At 37.6% G+C, this 25268-nt stretch overlaps 1 protein-coding gene across 1 annotated transcript in view; it reads left to right on the plus strand.

Annotated features, from left to right (window-relative positions):
* The window catches only part of STAB1 (stabilin 1), a 1127460-nt gene that overhangs the window by 358372 nt on the left and 743820 nt on the right, over nt 1-25268 (plus strand). The window contains exons 17-18 of the mRNA XM_053721023.1: nt 1660-1740; nt 12858-13016. Coding sequence (XP_053576998.1) covers nt 1660-1740; nt 12858-13016 — 240 coding nt within the window. The remainder of the gene's footprint in view (nt 1-1659; nt 1741-12857; nt 13017-25268) is intronic.

The following is a 25268-nucleotide window of genomic DNA, read 5'->3' on the forward strand; positions in this document are numbered from 1 at the left end:
TTATTTAATTTAATTGTAATTAATTGTATTTAGTTTAGATAATTAATTTAATGATAGTGTAGTGTTAGGTGTAATTGTAACTTAGGTTAGGGTTTATTTTACAGGTAAATGTGTACTTATTTTAACTAGGTAGTTATTAAATAGTTAATAACTATTTAATAACTATTGTACCTAGTTAAAATAAATACAAAGTTGCCTGTAAAATAAAAACCCTGAGATAGCTACAATGTAACTTTTAGTTATATTGTAGCTAGTATAGGGTTTATTTTATAGGTAAGTATTTAGTTTTAAATAGGATTAATTTATTTAATTGTAGTTATTTTATTTAGATTTATTTAAATTATATTTAAGTTAGAGGGGTGTTAGGGTTAGGTTTAGACTTAGGTTTAGGAGTTAATAACTTTATTATAGTGTGCGGCGACGTTGGCGGCGGCAGATTAGGGGTTAATAACTATAATGTAGGTGGCGGCGATGTTGGGGGCAGTAGATTAGGGGTTCATAAGTATAATGTAGGTGGCGGCGGTGTCCGGAGCGGAAAATTAGGGGTTAATAATATAATGCAGGTGTCAGCGATAGCGGGGGCGGCAGATTAGGGGGTTAATAAGTGTAAGATTAGGGGTGTTTATACTCGGGGTTCATGTTAGGGTGTTAGGTGTAGACATAAATTTTCTTTCCCCATAGGAATCAATGGGGCTGCGTTAGGAGCTGAACGCTGCTTTTTTGCAGGTGTTAGACTTTTTTTTCAGCCGAATCAGCCCCATTGTTTCCTAAGGGGAAATCGTGCACAAGCACATTTAGCCAGCTCACTGCTACCGTAAGCAGCGCTGGTATTGAGGTGAGATATGGAGCTAAATTTTGCTCTTCGCTCACTTTTTAGAGGCTAACACCGGGTTGAAAAATACCTGTAATACCAGCGTTGTTTGTAGGTGAGCGGTGAGCTGAAACTGAGTGTTAGAACCGCACGTCTTTACCGACAAAACTCGTAATCTAAATGAGATATCTTTTGCAATGCTGTGTTGCATATAATGCAAATGCATACATAAAATGACTAATATCCATTTAGGACCCCAGATAAGTTAGAAAAGATCTCCTTATCTGTTTTTACATTTGAACCTTTTTCTCCTTATACTTGCTTAGAGAGAGATTATTCTTAAATCTGAATTCCAGTCACCTACTCCTAATTTTATATAAGTAAAAATGATCTCAAATCTTATGAAAGATTTTGAGTACAATATATAAAGAAAAAGGTGTGAGAAAAAAAATAAATGTATTTTATTGTTAAAATGTGCAGTATTATATTACAAAAATTGCTAAATAAATGCAATGAAAATGTATTTAAATGTTTAAAAAAAAAATATAAACCCAATATTACATTAGTTTAGTCATGCTTGCTTATAAATAAATATATATCATTTCACAATAGCATATCAGTTTACTTGATTTACTATTTATTTTATTTAAAACTATTGTATGTATTAATGTATTTCATAATAAAACATTACATTGAAATAAATGTATTCATTAAGAAATTCAGTAAAGCGTTTTCTTTTTTTGTTTGGATTAACTACCTTTATTGATAAACTCCCTAATAGCAAAACTATATAGCATTAGAAACATGAATATATGACATGCTTGTAAAAATGTATTATTATATTTCAGATTACAGTAGACAGACTTATCACAATGCCATATATTTTGACATCTGCCAATGAGGCCTTGCATGTTAACATCACTGAAAATGTAAGTAAATAAATATACCATGTGGTTCTGTTCTGGGAATCTATATGCCTGTATGCTTAGTGTGAGTGATGAATAAAATATACACCTATGGTAGAAATATTTTTTTTCTATTTTATTTAAATTTATGTTTCTTATTTTGAAATGTACCTTGTAGCTTCATATAATTATATATACATTTTTGCTCTGCCCACTTTTGTTCATTCTATCCCAGTGTTTCTCAACTTTTTTTTAAGCAGGCATATCTTTGTTTCCTATTTACCCCAACTGCAACACATTAATATAAATTGTCTCAAATTCTCATATGAGCAAACGTATCGTGATTTCACAAAATTGTTTCAGATCTATTATGCATACATTATTACATTATTATACATCATTATACAGGTAGCCCTCAGTTTACGCCGGGGTTAGGTTCCAGAAGGAATGGTTGTAAATCGAAACCGTTGTAAATTGAAACCCAGTTTATAATGTAAGTCAATGGGAAGTGAGGGAGATAGGTTCCAGGCCCCTCTCAAAATTGTCATAAGTAACAAATAATACATTATTTTTAAAGCTTTGAAATGAAGACTTTAAATGCTAAACAGCATTATAGACCTAATAAAATAATCACACAACACAGAATTTATAATTAAACTAAGTTAAATGAACAAAAACATTTGCTAAACAGCATTATAAACATAATAAAATAATCACACAACACAGACTTCACTTGCATTTTTCTGCAAACAGTTCTTTCTATGCATTCCAATCTGGACTGATTTATAGACAAGAAGTTCTTGTTCCTTTGAAATCTGCTCGATAGCTCAGGTCTGGTTAAACTGATTAATTTCAGCTTGCTTGACTTTGCTGCAACACCAGCGGACAGCTCCACCTACTGGCTATTTTAATAAATGCACTGCTTCTCAATGCTTTTCAATAGCAGTCACATGACTGGAAAAAAAGGTTGTTATTCTGAAACGGTGTAAATTGAACCGTTGTAAAACGAGGGCCACCTGTATAATTATTACATTATAATACATTATTTTATTATTATAACATACATTATTACATTATATTACATCATTATATTATTAATACATACATTATTGCATTATAATACATCATTATATTATTAATACATACATTATTACATTATAATAATACATCTTTATATTATTAATACATACATTATTACATTATAATACATCATTACATAATGATTACATTCTAATACATCATTATCATATTATTATCACATACATTATTACATTATTATACATCATTATATAATTATTACATTATAATACATTATTTTATTATTATTATTACATACATTATTACATTATAATACATTATTATATTATTATTACATACATTATTACATTATAATACTTTACTATATTATTAATACATACATTATTACATTATAATACATTATTATATTATTATTACATGCATTATTATATTATAATACATTACTATATTATTATTACATACATTATTACATTATAATATATAATTACATAATGATTACATTCTAATACATCATTATCATATTATTATCACATACATTATTACATTATTATACATCATTATATAATTATTACATTATAATACATTATTTTATTATTATTATTACATACATTATTACATTATAATACATTATTATATTATTATTACATACATTATTACATTATAATACTTTACTATATTATTATTACATACATTATTACATTATAATACATTATTATATTATTATTACATGCATTTTTACATTATAATATATTACTATATTATTATTACATACATTATTACATTATAATATATAATTACATAATGATTACATTCTAATACATCATTGTCATATTATTATTACATACATTATTACATTTTAATTACATCATTGTCATATTATTATTACATACATTATTACATTATAATACATCATTGTCATATTATTATTACATACATTATTACATTATTACTTGAGGTTAGTAGTGAGAAATACCACTTTCTGTTACAAATCTTGGGCCAGATTACAAGTGGAGTGCTAAATATCGCTTTGGTGAAAGCAAAATTTGCGCTCCACTATGTTGTTTCCTTATACACGTCTATTCCTCACGACAAAGGTTTGCAGGAGATAGAGCTTTGTTTGGAACTATTCACAAATTATGATATTTATGGTAGTAGAGAATTTATTTTGAAATCTATTGAATATTTGCTAACGCATAATTTTTTCATGTTTGAGGGGGATTACTTTCGCCAAAAATGGGGACAGCTATGGGGGCCAAGTTTGCCCCACCTACGCCAATTTATATCTTGGCTGATGGAAGCTGTCCCGTGTCTTTGGTGAGGGTGATCCCTTCAGAGAAAACATCAAATATTACGGCCGCTAAATAGAAAACCTGGTGTTTGTCTTGAAAGGGGATATGAAAGAGGTACATCATTTATTCACCTATTTGTCACAAAATGAATAGAATTTGAAATTGACTATGGAGATGAATAAGAATTGTATGCCTTTCCTTGATGTAATGTTGACACTGAATATATTGAAAAAGAGTATGGAGGTAGAACTTTATAGGAAAAAGACTGTAGGTAATACTTTATTGAAAGCAAATTCATGGCATCCCAAACATGTCATTAAAGCCATACCCAAAGGGCAGTATATGAGAACAAAGAGAAATTTCATTACAAAAGAGGCATATGAATCTCATTCTAATAAAACCACTGAGAGGTTTTTAGAAAGAGGTTATACACTACAACTTTTAAATGAAGCCAAGAGACAGGTGGATTCAATGGAAAGAATCTTTTAAGGTCTTAATCACTTGCAAAGAATTCTTTTCGAAAAAAGCCAGTCTTTATAACAGCTTACAGTAAAGAAAACAATCTCATATGTGACATTGTCAGAAAAGCACTCCCTATTTTGAAAGTAGATGAAACTCTGGGTAAGATTGGGGTGAATAGATGTCAATTTGTAACTAGAAAATCGAGGATATTGTCCAATATACTTTCTCCATCAATGTTACCCAGAAAAGAGACCACTAACTTGTTAACACTTCAACAAGGTTTTTTCAGATGTGGGCGTAGGAGGTGTAAATCCTGTACACATGCTATTTATATCGATTGATGATAAAAAGTATTTTACAATTAGGAATTACATCAATTGCAATACCAGTTATGTGGTGTATTTGTGTGTAAATCATGCAATATAAAGTACGTAGGTCAGACGACAAGACCTCTGAAAAAGAGGTTTTTAGAACATCTGAGATCAATTGAGGATCCAGAATCAGATACCCTGATTGCTCTACATTTCCCTAACCACCATAATGGAAATGGTAATTTATTATTATTTCAGGGTATACTACATGTAAGCAGACATGCTAGGGGAGGAGATAGATTGAAATTACTGGGCCAAAAGGAGGTATACTGTATATTTCAGTTCAGTTCAGAAGAGCTGGATATGACTAGTGAGCCAGGAGCAACATATATGAGGAGCCGCCAGTCACTGGCTGGGTCTGCAGCTCCTGAGCACTCTTTAAAGGGCAATTATAGTCTAAGCGCTATATATGTGATCTCTGTTTAATCTTTTAAGCGCTAATTGCTACAGCAAGCTTGCAGTAGCAATAACCAGCCACTTGTAATGACTGGTTAATTATCTCACTCCCACAAACGAGCAAATTTTCCCATTTGCAGGAGCATGATTATTTAGTGAACTGTTGGTTTCGAGCAGAAATTGACACTGATCCAATCAGCTATTCTCGAGCAGTAATTCTAATATGTGTTTAACCGTTTTTGGAGGGGTTAAACACACAGCATTAAAAGGTCGCTAGTCTTAAAATGATATGCTCTAACAAAATAGAGCTTGTAATTTGCTCGACAATAATCGCCCATTAAATATTTTTTTAACCTCTCTCTGGGTGATAAACAAATAGGTACAAGAAGGCATTAGTGCAATATTAAAAAGTTCCAATGCATTAGATCATTTTATTATTTAGTTGGTGTTTAGCAAGCAATATGAAGCCAGAGGCAGAACTTTTTTTCAATTTCTGTGGTGAGATCTTTTTGTTTTGAAAATTTTTCTGAAGGGCATTTTAAAATGAGTTCAATTTTTAATTAGGCCGTTACACTGAAGCACTGGCTGAATTGCAATGTGTTGATTAAATAGAGAATAAAGCAGTTTTTAAACTTTTATAATATATTGCAGCAGTTGAAAAATTGCATTGCACATTAGCTGCAGAGAAAAAAAATTTAAGTTTCTTCTGTTAAGTGTGATCAGTCCACGGGTCATCATTACTTCTGGGATATTACTCCTCCCCAACAGGAAGTGCAAGAGGATTCACCCAGCAGAGCTGCATATAGCTCCTCCCCTCTACGTCACCCCCAGTCATTCTCTTGCACCCAACGACTAGATAGGATGTGTGAGAGGACTATGGTGATTTTATTTAGTTTTATTTCTTCAATCAAAAGTTTGTTATTTTTTAATAGCACCGGAGTGTGTTATTCCTTCTCTGGTGGAGTTTGAAGAAGAATCTACCAGAGTTTTTACTATGATTTTAGCCGGAGTTGTTAAGATCATATTGCTGTTTCTCGGCCATCTGAGGAGAGGTAAACTTCAGATCAGGGGACAGCGGGCAGTTTAATCTGCAAAGAGGTATGTAGCAGTTTTTATTTTCTGACAATGGAATTGATGAGAAAATCCTGCCATACCGACATAATATCATGTATGTATATTTAACATTTGAGTATTCTGGGGAATGGTACTTCACTGGAATTACACTGTGTATATAAGACTTTAGCCTAATTGCAAAGCAACAGGTTTTTAATAACTCTTAATTTATGTTAAACGTTTTTGCTGGAATGTAAAATCGTTTTCATTTTCTGAGGTACTGGGTGAATAAAATGTTTGGGCACTATTTTTCCACTTGGCAGTTGCTTGATCTAATTATGACAGTTTACTGATCTCTCTCACTGTTGTGTGTGAGGGGGAGGGACCTTTTTTTGGCGCTTTTACTACGCATCAAAAATTTCAGTCAGAAGCTCATTGTTTTTTCCTGCATGTTCCGGTTTATCTCTACAGAACTCAGGGGTCTTCAAAGCTTGTTTGAGGGAAGTAATCTAACAGAGCTGTGAGATTATAGTTGACTGTGATAAAAAACGTTTATTCTTTAACTTTTTTATGCCATCAGGGTTAGTTTTTCTTTGCTAATGGGAACAAACCTTTGCTAAATTGTGATTTGTTTTTCAAAGTTTATTGATTTCAACTGTTATATATCTTTCAGTGCTTCTTAAAGCACAGTACGTTTTTTCATTGTGTTTTTCTTGAATAATATTTCCAAGTTGCAAGTTTAGTTGCTAGTGTGTTAAACATGTCTGATTCAGAGGATGAGACCTGTACTATTTGTGCCAACGCCAAAGTGGAGCCCAATAGAAATTTATGTACTAACTGTATTGATGCTACTTTAAATAAAAGTCAATCTGTACAAATTGAACAAATTTCACCAAACAACGAGGGGAGAGTTATGCCGACTAACTCGCCTCACGTGACAGTACCTGCATCTCCCGCTCGGGAGGTGCGCGATATGGTGGCGCCCAGTACATCTGGGCGGCCATTACAAATAACATTACAAGATATGGCTACTGTTATGACTGAGGTTTTGGCTAAATTACCAGAACTAAGAGGCAAGCGTGATCACTCTGGGGTGAGAACAGAGTGCGCTGATAATGCTAGGGCCATGTCAGATACTGCGTCACAACTTGCAGAACATGAGGACGGAGAGCTTCATTCTGCGGCTGACGGTTCTGATCCAAACAGATTGGATTCAGATATTTCAAATTTTAAATTTAAGCTGGAAAACCTCCGTGTATTACTAGGGGAGGTGTTAGCGGCCCTGAATGATTGTAACACAGTTGCAATACCAGAGAAAATGTGTAGGTTGGATAAATATTTTGCTGTACCAACAAGTACTGACGTTTTTCCTATACCTAAGAGACTAACTGAAATTATTACTAAGGAGTGGGATAGACCCGGTGTGCTGTTCTCACCCCCTCCGATATTTAGAAAGATGTTTCCAATAGACACCGCCACACGGGACTTATGGCAAACGGTCCCTAAGGTGGAGGGAGCAGTTTCTACTTTAGCTAAGCGTACCACTATCCCGGTAGAGGATAGCTGTGCCTTTTCAGATCCAATGGATAAAAAGTTAGAGGGTTACCTTAAGAAAATGTTTGTTCAACAAGGTTTTATATTGCAACCCCTTGCATGCATTGCGCCGGTCACGGCTGCAGCGGCATTCTGGATTGAGTCTCTAGAAGAGAACCTTAGTTCAGCTACGCTGGACGACATTTCGGACAGGCTTAGAATACTTAAGCTAGCTAATTCATTCATTTCGGAAGCCGTAGTACATTTAACTAAACTTACGGCTAAGAATTCCGGATTCGCCATTCAGGCGCGTAGAGCACTGTGGCTAAAATCCTGGTCAGCTGATGTAACTTCTAAGTCCAAATTACTTAATATACCTTTCAAGGGACAGACCTTATTTGGGCCCGGTTTGAAAGAAATTATCGCTGACATTACAGGAGGTAAGGGCCACGCCCTGCCTCAAGACAAAGCCAAACCTAAGGCTAGACAGTCTAATTTTCGTTCCTTTCGGAATTTCAAAGCAGGAGCAGCATCAACTTCCACTGCTCCAAAACAAGAAGGATCTGGTACTCGCTACAGACAAGGCTGGAGACCTAACCAGTCCTGGAACAAGGGCAAGCAGGCCAGGAAACCTGCTGCTGCCCCTAAAACAGCATGAATTGAGGGCCCCCGATCCGGGATCGGATCTAGTGGGGGGCAGACTTTCTCTCTTCGCCCAGGCTTGGGCAAGAGATGTCTAGGATCCCTGGGCGCTAGAGATAATATCTCAGGGATACCTTCTGGACTTCAAATACTCTCCTCCAAGAGAGAGATTTCATCTGTCAAGGTTGTCAACAAACCAAACAAAGAAAGAAGCGTTTCTACGCTGCATACAAGAACTATTGTTAATGGGAGTAATCCATCCAGTTCCACGGTCGGAACAGGGACAGGGGTTTTACTCAAATCTGTTTGTGGTTCCCAAAAAAGAGGGAACTTTCAGACCAATCCTGGATTTAAAGATCCTAAACAAATTCCTAAGAGTTCCATCATTCAAAATGGAGACTATTCGGACAATTTTACCCATGATCCAAGAAGGTCAGTACATGACCACAGTGGATTTAAAGGATGCTTACCTTCACATACCGATTCACAAAGATCATTATCGGTATCTAAGGTTTGCCTTTCTAGACAGGCATTACCAGTTTGTAGCTCTTCCATTCGGATTGGCTACAGCTCCAAGAATCTTCACAAAGGTTCTAGGTGCTCTTCTGGCGGTACTAAGACTGCGGGGAATTTCGGTAGCTCCGTACCTAGACGACATTCTGATACAAGCTTCAAGCTTTCAAACTGCCAAGTCTCATACAGAGTTAGTACTGGCTTTTCTAAGGTCACATGGATGGAAGGTGAACGAAAAGAAAAGTTCACTCGTTCCACTCACAAGAGTTCCCTTCCTGGGGACTCTTATAGATTCTGTAGAAATGAAGATTTACCTGACAGAGGACAGGTTAACAAGACTTCAAAGTGCTTGCCGCACCCTTCATTCCATTCAACACCCGTCAGTGGCTCAATGCATGGAGGTAATCAGCTTAATGGTAGCGGCAATGGACATAGTGCCATTTGCTCGCTTACACCTCAGACCACTGCAACTATGCATGCTAAGTCAGTGGAATGGGGATTACTCAGACTTGTCCCCTTCTCTGAATCTGGATCAAGAGACCAGAAATTCTCTTCTATGGTGGCTTTCTCGGCCACATCTGTCCAGGGGGATGCCATTCAGCAGACCAGACTGGACAATTGTAACAACAGACGCCAGCCTTCTAGGTTGGGGTGCCGTCTGGAATTCTCTGAAGGCTCAGGGACAATGGAGTCAGCAGGAGAGTCTCCTGCCAATAAACATTCTGGAATTGAGAGCAGTTCTCAATGCCCTCCTGGCTTGGCCCCAGTTGACAACTCGGGGGTTCATCAGGTTTCAGTCGGACAACATCACGACTGTAGCTTACATCAACCATCAGGGAGGGACAAGGAGCTCCCTAGCAATGATGGAAGTATCAAAGATAATTCGCTGGGCAGAGTCTCACTCTTGCCACCTGTCAGCAATCCACATCCCAGGAGTGGAGAACTGGGAGGCGGATTTCTTAAGTCGTCAGACTTTTCATCCGGGGGAGTGGGAACTTCATCCGGAGGTCTTTGCCCAAATACTTCGACGTTGGGGCAAACCAGAGATAGATCTCATGGCGTCTCGACAGAACGCCAAGCTTCCTCGTTACGGGTCCAGATCCAGGGATCCAGGAGCAGTCCTAATAGATGCCCTGACAGCACCTTGGGACTTCAGGATGGCTTATGTGTTTCCACCCTTCCCGATGCTTCCTCGATTGATTGCCAGAATCAAACAGGAGAGAGCATCAGTGATTCTAATAGCACCTGCATGGCCGCGCAGGACTTGGTATGCAGACCTGGTGGACATGTCATCCTGTCCACCTTGGTCTCTACCTCTGAAACAGGATCTCCTGATACAGGGTCCTTTCAAACATCAAAATCTAACTTCTCTGAAGCTGACTGCTTGGAAATTGAACGTTTGATTTTATCAAGACGTGGGTTTTCTGAGTCAGTTATTGACACCTTAATACAGGCTAGGAAGCCTGTTACCAGAAAGATTTACCATAAGATATGGCGTAAATACCTATATTGGTGTGAATCCAAAGGTTACTCTTGGAGTAAGGTTAGGATTCCTAGGATATTGTCCTTTCTACAAGAAGGTTTAGAAAAGGGTTTATCCGCTAGTTCATTAAAGGGACAGATCTCAGCTCTGTCTATTCTGTTACACAAACGTCTGTCAGAAGTGCCAGACGTTCAGGCTTTTTGTCAGGCTTTGGCGAGGATTAAGCCATGGAGTTTAAACCTTGTTCTTAACGTTTTACAGGGCGTTCCGTTTGAACCCCTCCATTCCATTGATATAAAGTTGTTATCTTGGAAAGTTCTATTTTTAATGGCTATTTCCTCGGCTCGAAGAGTCTCTGAGTTATCAGCCTTATATTGTGATTCTCCTTATTTGATTTTTCATTCAGATAAGGTAGTTCTGCGTACTAAACCTGGGTTCTTACCTAAAGTAGTCACTAACAGGAATATCAATCAAGAGATTGTTGTTCCTTCTTTGTGCCCAAATCCTTCTTCGAAGAAGGAACGTCTACTACACAATCTGGACGTAGTTCGTGCCCTAAAATTTTACTTACAGGCAAGTAAGGAATTTCGACAAACATCTTCTCTGTTTGTCGTGTACTCTGGTCAGAGGAGAGGTCAAAAGGCTTCTGCTACCTCTCTTTCCTTTTGGCTTCGTAGTATAATACGTTTAGCTTATGAGACTGCTGGACAGCAGCCTCCTGAAAGGATTACAGCTCATTCTACTAGAGCTGTGGCTTCCACTTGGGCCTTCAAGAATGAGGCCTCTGTTGAACAGATTTGCAAGGCTGCAACTTGGTCTTCGCTTCATACTTTTTCCAAATTTTACAAATTTGACACTTTTGCTTCCTCGGAGGCTATTTTTGGGAGAAAGGTTCTTCAGGCAGTGGTTCCTTCTGTATAAAGAGCCTGCCTATCCCTCCCGTCATTCGTGTACTTTTGCTTTGGTATTGGTATCCCAGAAGTAATGATGACCCGTGGACTGATCACACTTAACAGAAGAAAACATAATTTATGCTTACCTGATAAATTCCTTTCTTCTGTAGTGTGATCAGTCCACGGCCCGCCCTGTTTTTAAGGCAGGCAGTTATTTTTATTTTTTTAAATTATACTCCAGTCACCACTACACCCTTGGTTTCTCCTTTCTCGTTGGTCCTTGGTCGAATGACTGGGGGTGACGTAGAGGGGAGGAGCTATATGCAGCTCTGCTGGGTGAATCCTCTTGCACTTCCTGTTGGGGAGGAGTAATATCCCAGAAGTAATGATGACCCGTGGACTGATCACACTACAGAAGAAAGGAATTTATCAGGTAAGCATAAATTATGTTTTTTAAAATGTCTCTTGAATAAATGTGTTTCCTTTGCTGTTGGTCTAATATCACATAATTATAAGGTAAAATGTAAAAAAAAGGTTGCTCACAAGAACGTCTTACATTCAGGAGTCACAGCTTTGCAGACCGGAAAAGGGTAGGATCAGGGTTGAAGATAATCCCCGAGAGCCAGCCATCAATCAATGCGCTGCTGAATAGCAGAGCTGCCTCGTATTTGACTGTTCTCTTCAAACAGCACTTTACTCTGGCTGCACTTTGTTAATAAAAACTTGCACAGTGCAGCCAGAGCACAGCACTGTTTGACTAGAACAGCCTGATGTGGAGCAGCGCTGCAAGGCAAAAGGGCTAACAGTTCCTACACGTGTCCCCTTCTTTCTGCAGACACGCTGCATTTTCTGCAATGACCTTGCAGATTACAGTATTCTCTGCCTTGGGGATTATCAGAAATGTTACATACTCAGTTACCTTTATTTAATAAGAGAGGAATTGCCTCTCCAGTCTCCAGTTGGTGCTAAAGATTGTGGAAAAAAGTTAACTTCTCTGGAGCAGAGGTTTTCAAACCCGTTCTCAGGCCCTAACTCATGCCAGTTTTTGAGGATATGTGAACTAGAGCACAGGTGAAATAATCAACTGATTAGTAACCATGGTTATTAACCTGCTCTAACCCAAGATAATCCTGAAATTCTGGCCTGTTAGAGAGGCCTGAGGACAGGTTTCAAATCCCCTACTCTAGAGTAATACAGAAGTGGAAGATACCTAAAATATTGGTAAGGCTATGCTAGCCTAGTAAATCTGTGCTAGCTCTGTCACAAGGTGCAGTCATGAGAAATACACTTTAGTTATACCTTTTTTATACATTGCTTACAATAAACATATTTATGTTTTATTTTTCTTCCTTTATATATTTTTGTATCTTCATCCAAACCAGATTCTAAATATTTTGTAACTAATAGGAGTTTCTTAAACTAATCAACATTCTTGTAATTTTATGTTTCTTTGTTTATTATGGAACAGGGGCAAATTACCTTGGGAGACTCAGGATCCATTTTACAACAGAATGATATTATTGCTTCTAATGGTATCATACATATTATAGATGATACTTTAATTCCTTCAAGTATTTTGCCAATTCTACCACATCAATGTAATGAGACACGTTATGAAATCATAAAGGTGAGAAAAAGCTTTGAGTAAGTTATTGTTTCTACTTTTATTTTTCATTACAGTTATGATTCTGTCTGATACTATGGGCTCCTCGCAGGCATTAGAGAGTCTGCTTACCGCAATGTAATACAACTGCTGCTTCTTACCACGTCAATAATAATATTATTCTGTCCCTTTAAATTGAGCTTTTAGCTGCTTTGATTTTATTAGGTTCTCCAATGTTTACTCGTAAGGAGAGGGTTAAGTATGTGGTATTCTGATATTTTAGTGAGTTTTCAATTTGGGGGTGTGATAAAGCCCCTCCCACTAACAGGTGATTGGATTTCTTTTTTCGATGTATGATATAAAAAGTGTGTTGTGATCATTAATTGTTAGCTTGAGAAAGGGACAGGAGCTCCGAAATGTTGCTCTTCAAATAAATGCTTTTATTTATAAATGCCAACTTCATGCTTTTTCATTGAAGAATTTACATTGGGCTTGTTTGAGCGGAGCCTAGAAGGTGTTGCACTTATGATAAGAGTTTACATGTTCTGGATTAAGGTTATGTGCTGATCCTAAGTGCTTTTGGATTGCCCTTTATCTATGTTATTATGTCAGGTCACAAGGTGAGGAGGGAATATATTTATAGTCTTAATTCCACCTTGTGCAATGATGAATAGACTGTTTGTCAGTCTAAAATCTCATGGAAAAACTTGCCGCAACATCAGAACTCTTAAAAATTGCAGAATTTGTAAAGATAAATCTATCTTGTAACTCTGTTATCTTCTCAGTGCATAGAATTCCACTGTGAAGGGTACCGGCATCATAAATGCATTAAAAATACCTTACTGAACAAACAAATAAAATGGGGAAAAAAATTCGATAAAAAAATGTAAACAATGAAACACGACCACAAGACAAGATACTTAAAGGGACATGAGCCCAATACCGATACAAATTCCCAAATCCGGAATTTCACAACCCAAACTTATTCTGAAATCCAAACATTTTAATTAATATTTTTTAACCCCTTCACTACCGGGACTTTCAGAGAAAAACGTGCCCAAAATATCGGATAATTTGTAGCATTTTTGCTATCACTACATTTAAACAGAAATAGAGCCTTGGTTTTCTTTATTTACCTGTCAAATATATATATATATATATATATATATATATATATATATATATATATATATATATATATATATATATATATATATATATATATATATTAAGTAGATAACCCAAGGTATTGATCTGGGCCCATTTTGGTATAATCATGCAACCATTTCACCGCCAAATGCGATCAAATAAAAAAAAATTGCAATTTATTTTTTATACTAACTTTGGGTTTCTCACTGAAATGATTTACATACTGCTTGTGCAATCATGGTACAAATGTTTGTAAAAGCTTCTCTGGGATCCCCTTTGTTCAGAAATAGCAGACATATATGGTATATGCTATTGCTTTTTGCTGGGTACCACACTTCTATTATTCCCGACAGTAAAGGGGTTAATTAGGTAGCTTGTAAGGTTAATTTTAGCTTTAGTGTAGATATTACCCTCCCACCTGACACTTCCCACCCCCTGATCTCTACCTGATCCCTCCCAAACAGCTATCTTCCCTCCCCCATCCTCCACTGATCACCATATCTTAAAGTGAAGGTAAACTTACCCTAATGTCGATCAAGTATAGCATTCTTTTTTTTAAATAAATATGACTTTCATTCATCAATTCTTATGTTTGTGTGTATATATAAAGATATCGCCGTTATAAAGCTATGTATAAAAGATCCACTAATTCAACCCATATTTTTTTTTTTCTATGTCGGTCATGATTTTTTCGCAACCAATTGACATTCTGGCCGTTAGGCGGCCATCACTCAACGTCATCCGCCCCTTGTTTCATCTGCGGATGCGCGATTATATTTTCTTCTAAATGAATTCCAATTGCGCTCCCGTTTCACGCATGCATATTCGTAACAGCTAGGAATTCCCCTATTACGTCACCTGCTTCTTACGGACGGCTTCGCTACTGACAAGCGCATCATGTATATAAATCGATTAATACATTTATTTTGAACATGATAGTAATTAACACTGTATAAAAGAATGGCATTACATCTTAATTTTTTAAATTTTATATACAAAGGCAGAATAAAGAACGTTGCATATAATGTTACTATTGATTTTAAATGCTATCACAAAAATTTGGGAAATATAAAGTAATGAAATATTCTTTTAAATCCCCAAATAAATATATTAATGTGTAATGATTACAAAATATAATAGAGACGTAGGATGCTGGGTAGGATCACCCCCTCTAACCTCCATGATCCCTCCCAAACAGCTCTCTAACCCCCAGCCCCTAACTATTGCCACCCTCTTAGGCACTGGCAGCTGTCAGCTAGTACCTATAAATCCCCATTTTAATGTCATTTTTTAAAATTATTATTTTATTTAGATTTTTTTCTCTAGTGTAGTGGTCCCACCACCTCCCCCCCTCCCTCGATCTCCACATAGCAAACCCTCCCACACCCTTTTTTTCTGTAGTGTAGCTGCCCCATTCCTCCCTGTCCCTTTATTTTTCTGTAGCGTAGGGTCCTCCCACTTCCTCCACCCTCCGCTGCTGGGCTGCCCACCTGCCACCTGTCTCTTGCTCACACCTCCCGCCCACACCAGCAACAATCGTTACAGACGGTGACACACACAGTTTCACCTTATGTAACAATCAGGCATTTGCCCTCATATGGAACCAGAGCACCGATCGCTCTCCGGTTCCATATGGAGCTTCAGGAACTCCAGATCTCAGCTGTAACTTAACAGCCGAGACTGCTGGAGCTTCCTGAAGCTCAGACGTATATACTGTGCGGTACAATAAGCAAATTACCGCCTGACATATATATATATATACGTCGGATTGGGTAAAGGGGTTTAAAAAAATGTAGTTTTCAAAAATTCCTTTTTTTCCACCCACAGTCTTCTCTGCCTCTGTCTTTGGTTTGATTTTTGTGTTCTAAAATGCAAATGATAGCCTATATTTATTTAAAAAAAACTATTACCTTTGTGATTACAGTACTGAACAATCTCTCTGACGGTAGCATGTATTCAAAAGTATTAAAAATGATATAAAACTACCTTTAGGTTACATGTATAAACTGTATTATTTCATGTAAATATTGGCTAAATGACATAAGATGTTGTTTACACTTGGCCCCATCCCTTCTTCAAACTGTCACATTTTACAAATGCAAGAATTCCATATCCAAACTATTACGAAATCCAAACCTTTTTTCGGTCCCATGCAGTTGGATTAATGGTTTGCTACCTGTATTTTTCTTTCATGATTTAGATAGAGCAGACAGTTTTAAACAACTTTCCAATTTACATATTTTATTGTGACTCAATGCGCTCAGCTAGCTCTCGGTAGTACACTGCTTCTCCTTAAACATAGTATACATAAAAAAAAATATTTAAAATGTTATGCTCTATCTCAGGCTTCTTCAAACTTTTTTTCCCAAGACCCAGTGCCATAATATGACATACCTTCGTGGTCTGATATTTTTTTTTAAGTAATTCTCAGGTAGATTACGAGTTTTGCGTTACGGATTTTAACACTGAAAAAATGGCAATTTCAGCATAATGGCAGTAACGCAGCTAGTGCGAGTTGTGTTGGTATAGCTATACCGCAAGCATTTTAGCCTGTAATGCAACGTCCATTCTGCACTCAAAAAAATGACGTTTTTGCGTGGGATTTTCATAGCGCCAGTATTACAGGTTTTGCGGTGAGGCTAAAAAGCTTGCGTTACAGCCTATACCGACACGATCCATACCGCCATCTGAAACCAGTAGTTATGAGTTTTGTGCCACAAAAATGTTTTACATTTATATTAAATCTATTAACATCGTGACTATTGAATACATTTATTAACCCCTAATCTGCCGCTCCCGACATCCCCGACACTAATAACAAATTATTAACCCCTATTCCACCGCTCCCCACCATCACCGTCACTATAATAAAGTTCCTAACCCCTATTCCGCCGCTCCCTGACATCGCCGACACTATAATAAATAGTGTAAACATTAAACGGTACAGCATACGACAAACATCACTTAGTGCACCTGTGAATCAAAATTTGTAATCTATCTAATCAAATGTCCGTGTTCCCTTATATACTTGGGTGTGACCACCAGGAAGATACGTGATAGGTTGAGCCAGCACAGGTCAAATATTAGATGTGGCAACTTAGATGCCCCACTTTCAGCACACTTTCTAGATAAGGGACATTAGCCAGTTAAGATGGCAGGTCATTGACCATGTAGGGCCACAAAGAAGTGGAATGGATAGGAAAAAAAATACTCAAGCAGAAAGAAATGCAATGGATACACAGATTAGAAACTCTTAGACCTAAAGGCCTTAATACAGATTACGATCTAACTGTATTTTTTTAATATGGTATGATTTTTTTTGTTATAAGCCTCTAGAAATTAGATTGTATCCCTGTAATGCACGTTACGTCCCAGTGTTTAAATACTTTGTACATTGTTATTGATTTTAATGTATAAATATTTGGTAACATATTAGCAATTGTTGATGAAAGTAAACAGCAGAGGGAGTCTATAAAAAACTTTATTTAGGTTGCAGAGTAGATATATGAAATTGACTGCAATTTCCTCCAGTTTCCAGTAGATGGGAGTAGAGATCTAAGAATAAAGCCTCTGGCACCAAAATGCCTTTAAAAACTGTTAAAAAACACTTCACAATATGTATGATTAAGGGGAGAACCCCGAAACGTTACTATTCTGTTTTAACTTGCCCACAATAAAGAGAACTTTTATATTGAAGTGCTGTGGACCATTACATCATTTGACACTATAATAAAGCTATTAACCCCTATTCTGCCACTCCCCGACATCGCTGACTCTATAATAAAGTTATTAACCCCTAAACCTCCGGCCTCCCACATCTCTGCAACTAAATAAACCTATTAACCCCCCACATTGCAAAACACTAAATTAAACTATTAACCTCTAAACCTAACACCCCCTAACTTTAAATTAAAATTTCAATTATTAGAAGCTCTCATCCTATTGGCTGATTTGAATTTGAAGAATCAAATCAGCCAATAGGAATGCAAGGTACGCCATTTTGAAACGGCTACCTTGAATTTAACCTTCAGTGAACGGCAGGGACAGTATGAAGAGGATTCTCCACGCTGGATGTCTTTGCCGCTCCGCGTTGCCGGGATGAAGATAGAAGACGCCCCCACAATGGATGAAGATGTCGCCACCTGGATGAAGACTTCTCGCCGCCTGGATGTCTGGACTTGAGCAACCGTCAGTATTCTGGGGTTAGTGTTGGTATTTTTTATATTATATTCATTTTTTTCAGATTAGGCTTTGGGCTTTTGAAAAAGAGTGAAATGCCCTTTTAAGGGCAATGAAAAAAGAGCTGAATGCCATTTTAAGGGCAATGCCCCGGGATGAAGATAGAAGACGCCCCCACAATGGATGAAGATGTCGCCACCTGGATGAAGACTTCTCGCCGCCTGGATGTCTGGACTTGAGCAACCGTCAGTATTCTGGGGTTAGTGTTGGTATTTTTTATATTATATTCATTTTTTTTCAGATTAGGCTTTGACTTTTGAAAAAGAGTGAAATGCCCTTTTAAGGGCAATGAAAAAAGAGCTGAATGCCATTTTAAGGGCAATGCCCATACAAATGCCCCTTTAGGGGCAATGGGTAGCTTAGGTTTTTTTAGAGTTAGGTTTTTATTTTGGGTTGGTTGGGTGGTGGGTTTTACTGTTGGGGGGACTTTGTATTTTTTTACAGGTAAAAGAGCTTTTTAACTAAGGGCAATGCCCTACAAAAAGGCCATTTTAAGGGCTATTGGTAGTTTATTGTAGGCTAGGGGTGTTTTTATTTTTATAGGGCTATTAGATTAGGTGTAATTATTTTTATTTTTGATAATTTTGATTATTATTTTTTGTAAGCTTAGTGTTTAATATTTTTTGTAATTTTAGATTTTTATTTTTTTTTTTCGTAGTGTAAGGTTTTTAAATTTGTAATTTAGATTTTTTAATTGGTAGTATTTTTTTATTTTATTAGAATAGTTATGTCAGGTTAATTTCTAGTTTAATGTTAGGTTTATTTTTATTTCACACGTAAGTTTTTTTTTTTTTTTAAAATGTAGTTATATTGTAATTTTGATTTAAAGTTGGGGGGGTGTTAGGTTTAGGGGCTAATAGTTTAATTTAGTGTTTTGCGATGTTTGGGGCCAGCGGTTTAGGGGTTAATAGTTTTATTTAGTGGCGGAGATGTGGGAGGCCGGAGGTTTAGTGGTTAATAGGTTTATTTATTTGCGGAGATATAAGAGGCCAGAGGTTTAGGGATTAACAACTTTATTATAGTGTTGGCAATGTCGGGGAGCGGCGGAATAGGGGTTAATAACTTTATTATAGTGTCGGTGAGTGGCGGAATAGGGGTTAATAACTTTATTATAGTGGCGATGATGTTGGGGAGTGGCAGAATAGGGGTTAATAACTTTTATTAGTGCCTGCGATGTCTGCGATGTTGGGGGCAGCAGATTAGGGGTGTTTAGATTTGGGGTTTATGTTAGGGTGTTAGGTTTAAATGTAACTTTATTTTCCCCATAGACATCAATTACGGAAAATTTTCATTCCAAACTTGATGTCTATGGGGGAAAGCATGCATGAGCACGTCAAAGCATCCCTTGGATTATCGCCTAGATTACGAGTTTTGCGCTATAGAGGGTGCGTTATTTCACCCTCTATAGCGCTACAATTTCAAGTTTCTGAAAAGCCTCCTTGTGGGTGCGATATGGTGGCGATAAGCTCCAAGGGCGGAGAATACGTGCTCGTGTACGCTTTCCCCATAGACATCAATGGGGAGAAGGTGTTAGAAAAAAACTAACACCTGAAGTGCGGAATGGCGATCGCCGTATCGCAACCCCATTGATGTCTATGGGGGAAAAAAAAAGTTAAGTTTAATCCTAACACCCTAACCCTAACATAAACCCCTAGTCTAAACACCTCTAATATGCTGCCCCCGACATCGCCAACACCGAAATAAAGTTATTAACCCCTAATCTGCCGCTCCCGACATCGCCAAAACTATGATAAAGTTATAAACCTCTATTCCGCCGCTCCCCGACATCGCTGCCACTAATAAGTTATTAACCCCTATTCTGCCGCTCCCCAAAATCGCAGCCACTAATAAAAGTTATTAACCCCTATTCCGCCACTCCCCGACATCGCTGCCACTAATAAAAGTTATTAACCCCTAAACCCCTGGCCTCCCAAATCACCGCCACTAAATAAACCTATTAACCATTTAACCGCCAGCCCCCCACATCACAAAAAACTAAATTAAAGTATAAACCCCTAAACTAACAACCCGCTAACTTTATATTAAAATTACAATATCCCTATCTTAAAATAAATAAAAACGTACCTGTGAAATTAAAAAAAAAACTAAGGCCTAGATTTGGAGTTTGGCGGTAAAAGGGCTGTTAACGCTCCGCGGGCTTTTTTCTGGCCGCACCATAAAATTAACTCTGGTATCGAGAGTTAAAACAAATGCTGCGTTAGGCTCCAAAAAAGGAGCGTAGAGCATTTTTACCGCAAATGCAACTCTCGATACCAGAGTTGCTTACGGACGCGGCCGGCCTCAAAAACGTGCTCGTGCACGATTCTCCCATAGGAAACAATGGGACTGTTTGAGCTGAAAAAAAACCTAACACCTGCAAAAAAGCAGCGTTCAGCTCCTAACGCAGCCCCATTGTTTCCTATGGGGAAACACTTCCTACGTCTGCACCTAACACTCTAACATGTACCCCGAGTCTAAACACCCCTAACCTTACACTTATTAACCCCTAATCTGCCGCCCCCGCTATCGCTGACCCCTGCATTACACTTTTAACCCCTAATCTGCCGCTCCGTAAAACGCCGCAACCTACGTTATCCCTATGTACCCCTAATCTGCTGCCCTAACATCGCCGACCCCTATGTTATATTTATTAACCCCTAATCTGCCCCCCACAACGTCGCCGACACCTACCTACACTTATTAACCCCTAATCTGCCGAGCGGACCGGAGCGCTACTATTATAAAGTTATTAACCCCTAATCCGCCTCACTAACCCTATCATAAATAGTATTAACCCCTAATCTGCCCTCCCTAACATCGCCGACACCTACCTTCAATTATTAACCCCTAAACTTCCGATCGGAGCTCACCGCTATTCTAATAAATGTATTAACCCCTAAAGCTAAGTCTAACCCTAACACTAACACCCCCCTAACTTAAATATAATTTACATCTAACGAAATAAATTAACTCTTATTAAATAAATTATTCCTATTTAAAGATAAATACTTACCTGTAAAATAAACCCTAATATAGCTACAATATAAATTATAATTATATTATAGCTATTTTAGGATTAATATTTATTTTACAGGCAACTTTGTATTTATTTTAACCAGGTACAATAGCTTAATAGTAAGACTTAATAGTTACCTAGTTAAAATAATAACAAATTTACCTGTAAAATAAATCCTAACCTAAGATATAATTAAACCTAACACTACCCTATCAATAAAATAATTAAATAAACTACCTACAATTACCTACAATTAACCTAACACTACACTATCAATAAATTAATTAAACACAATTGCTACAAATAAATACAATTAAATAAACTAGCTAAAGTACAAAAAATAAAAAAGAACTAAGTTACAGAAAATAAAAAAATATTTACAAACATAAGAAAAATATTACAACAATTTTAAACTAATTACACCTACTCTAAGCCCCCTAATAAAATAACAAAGCCCCCCAAAATAAAAAATTCCCTACCCTATTCTAAATTAAAAAAGTTACAAGCTCTTTTACCTTACCAGCCCTGAACAGGGCCCTTTGCGGGGCATGCCCCAAGAAGTTCAGCTCTTTTGCCTGTAAAAAAAAACATACAATACCCCCCCCCAACATTACAACCCACCACCCACATACCCCTAATCTAACCCAAACCCCCCTTAAATAAACCTAACACTAAGACCCTGAAGATCTTCCTACCTTGTCTTCACCATCCAGGTATCACCGATCCGTCCTGGCATCCGGTGCTGAAGAGGTCCAGAAGAGGCTCCAAAGTCTTCCTCCTATCCGGCAAGAAGAGGACATCCGGACCGGCAAACATCTTCATCCAAGCGGCATCTTCGATCTTCTTCCATCCGGTGCGGAGCGGGTCCATGTTGAAGCAGCCGACGCGGATCCATCCTCTTCTTTCGGCGTCTCCCGACGAATGACGGTTCCTTTAAGGGACGTCATCCAAGATGGCGTCCCTCGAATTCCGATTGGCTGATAGGATTCTATCAGCCAATCGGAATTAAGGTAGGAATTTTCTGATTGGCTGATGGAATCAGCCAATCAGAATCAAGTTCAATCCGATTGGCTGATCCAATCAGCCAATCAGATTGAGCTCGCATTCTATTGGCTGTTCCGATCAGCCAATAGAATGCGAGCTCAATCTGATTGGCTGATTGGATCAGCCAATCGGATTGAACTTGATTCTGATTGGCTGATTCCATCAGCCAATCAGAAAATTCCTACCTTAATTCCGATTGGCTGATAGAATCCTATCAGCCAATCGGAATTCGAGGGACGCCATCTTGGATGACGTCCCTTAAAGGAACCGTCATTCGTCGGGAGACGCCGAAAGAAGAGGATGGATCCGCGTCGGCTGCTTCAACATGGACCCGCTCCGCACCGGATGGAAGAAGATCGAAGATGCCGCTTGGATGAAGATGTTTGCCGGTCCGGATGTCCTCTTCTTGCCGGATAGGAGGAAGACTTTGGAGCCTCTTCTGGACCTCTTCAGCACCGGATGCCAGGACGGATCGGTGATACCTGGATGGTGAAGACAAGGTAGGAAGATCTTCAGGGTCTTAGTGTTAGGTTTATTTAAGGGGGGTTTGGGTTAGATTAGGGGTATGTGGGTGGTGGGTTGTAATGTTGGGGGGGGGGGGTATTGTATGTTTTTTTTTACAGGCAAAAGAGCTGAACTTCTTGGGGCATGCCCCGCAAAGGGCCCTGTTCAGGGCTGGTAAGGTAAAAGAGCTTGTAACTTTTTTAATTTAGAATAGGGTAGGGAATTTTTTATTTTGGGGGGCTTTGTTATTTTATTAGGGGGCTTAGAGTAGGTGTAATTAGTTTAAAATTGTTGTAATATTTTTCTTATGTTTGTAAATATTTTTTTATTTTCTGTAACTTAGTTCTTTTTTATTTTTTGTACTTTAGCTAGTTTATTTAATTGTATTTATTTGTAGCAATTGTGTTTAATTAATTTATTGATAGTGTAGTGTTAGGTTAATTGTAGGTAATTGTAGGTAGTTTATTTAATTATTTTATTGATAGGGTAGTGTTAGGTTTAATTATATCTTAGGTTAGGATTTATTTTACAGGTAAATTTGTTATTATTTTAACTAGGTAACTATTAAATAGTTCTTAACTATTTAATAGCTATTGTACCTGGTTAAAATAAATACAAAGTTGCCTGTAAAATAAATATTAATCCTAAAATAGCTATAATATAATTATAATTTATATTGTAGCTATATTAGGGTTTATTTTACAGGTAAGTATTTAGCTTTAAATAGGAATAATTTATTTAATAAGAGTTAATTTATTTCGTTAGATGTAAATTATATTTAAGTTAGGGGGGTGTTAGTGTTAGGGTTAGACTTAGCTTTAGGGGTTAATACATTTATTAGAATAGCGGTGAGCTCCGATCGGAAGTTTAGGGGTTAATAATTGAAGTTAGGTGTCGGCGATGTTAGGGAGGGCAGATTAGGGGTTAATACTATTTATGATAGGGTTAGTGAGGCGGATTAGGGGTTAATAACTTTATTATAGTAGCGCTCAGGTCCGCTCGGCAGATTAGGGGTTAATAAGTGTAGGCAGGTGTCGGCGACGTTGAGGGGGGCAGATTAGGGGTTAATAAATATAATATAGGGGTCGGCGGTGTTAGGGGTAGCAGATTAGGGGTACATAGGGATAACGTAGGTGGCGGCGCTTTGCGGTCGGAAGATTAGGGGTTAATTATTTTAAGTAGCTGGCGGCGATGTTGTGGGGGGCAGGTTAGGGGTTAATAAATATAATACAGGGGTCGGCGGGGTTAGGGGCAGCAGATTAGGGGTACATAAATATAACGTAGGTGGCGGTCGGCAGATTAGGGGTTAAAAATTTTAATCGAGTGGCGGCGATGTGGGGGGACCTCGGTTTAGGGGTACATAGGTAGTTTATGGGTGTTAGTGTACTTTAGGGTACAGTAGTTAAGAGCTTTATGAACCGGCGTTAGCCAGAAAGCTCTTAACTCCTGCTATTTTCAGGCGGCTGGAATTTTGTCGTTAGAGCTCTAACGCTCACTTCAGAAACGACTCTAAATACCGGCGTTAGAAAGATCCCATTGAAAAGATAGGCTACGCAAATGGCGTAGGGGGATCTGCGGTATGGAAAAGTCGCGGCTGTAAAGTGAGCGTTAGACCCTTTAATCACTGACTCCAAATACCAGCGGGCGGCCAAAACCAGCGTTAGGAGCCTCTAACGCTGGTTTTGACGGCTACCGCCGAACTCCAAATCTAGGCCTATGTTTAAACTAACAATTAACATAACTATTATACTAAACTATTATACTAAAATTAAAATAACTACCAATTAAAAAAACTAAATTACACATTAAAAAAAACTAACACTACTAAATCAATTTGTCTAAAATTACAAAAAATAAAAAACACTTAAATTACGAAAAATAACAAACGAAATTATCAAAAATAAAAAGAATTACACCTAATCTAATAGCCCTAGAAAAATTAAAAAAGCCCCCACAAAATAAAAACACCCCCTAACCTGCAATGAACTACCAATAGCCCTTTAAAGGGCCTTTTGTGAGGCATTGCCCTAAAGAAATCAGTTTCCGACAGTAAAACCCACCACCCGCCCAACCCCCCAAAATAAAAAACTTAACTCTAACAAAAACCTAAGCTACCCATTGCCTGAAAGGGGCATTTGTATGGGTATTGCCCTTAAAAGGGCATTCAGCTCTTTTACATTGCCCTGAAAAGGGCATTCAGCTCAAGCCCAAACCCTAATTTAAAAAAAAAAAACACCCAAAAAAGTAAAAAAAAGCCTAACACTAACCCCCGAAGATCCACTCACAGTTTCTGAATGGGATGGTTCCTCAGGCTGAAGGGTGTT

Source organism: Bombina bombina, chromosome 7 (genome assembly GCF_027579735.1).
Source record: "Bombina bombina isolate aBomBom1 chromosome 7, aBomBom1.pri, whole genome shotgun sequence".
Lineage (NCBI taxonomy): Eukaryota > Metazoa > Chordata > Amphibia > Anura > Bombinatoridae > Bombina > Bombina bombina.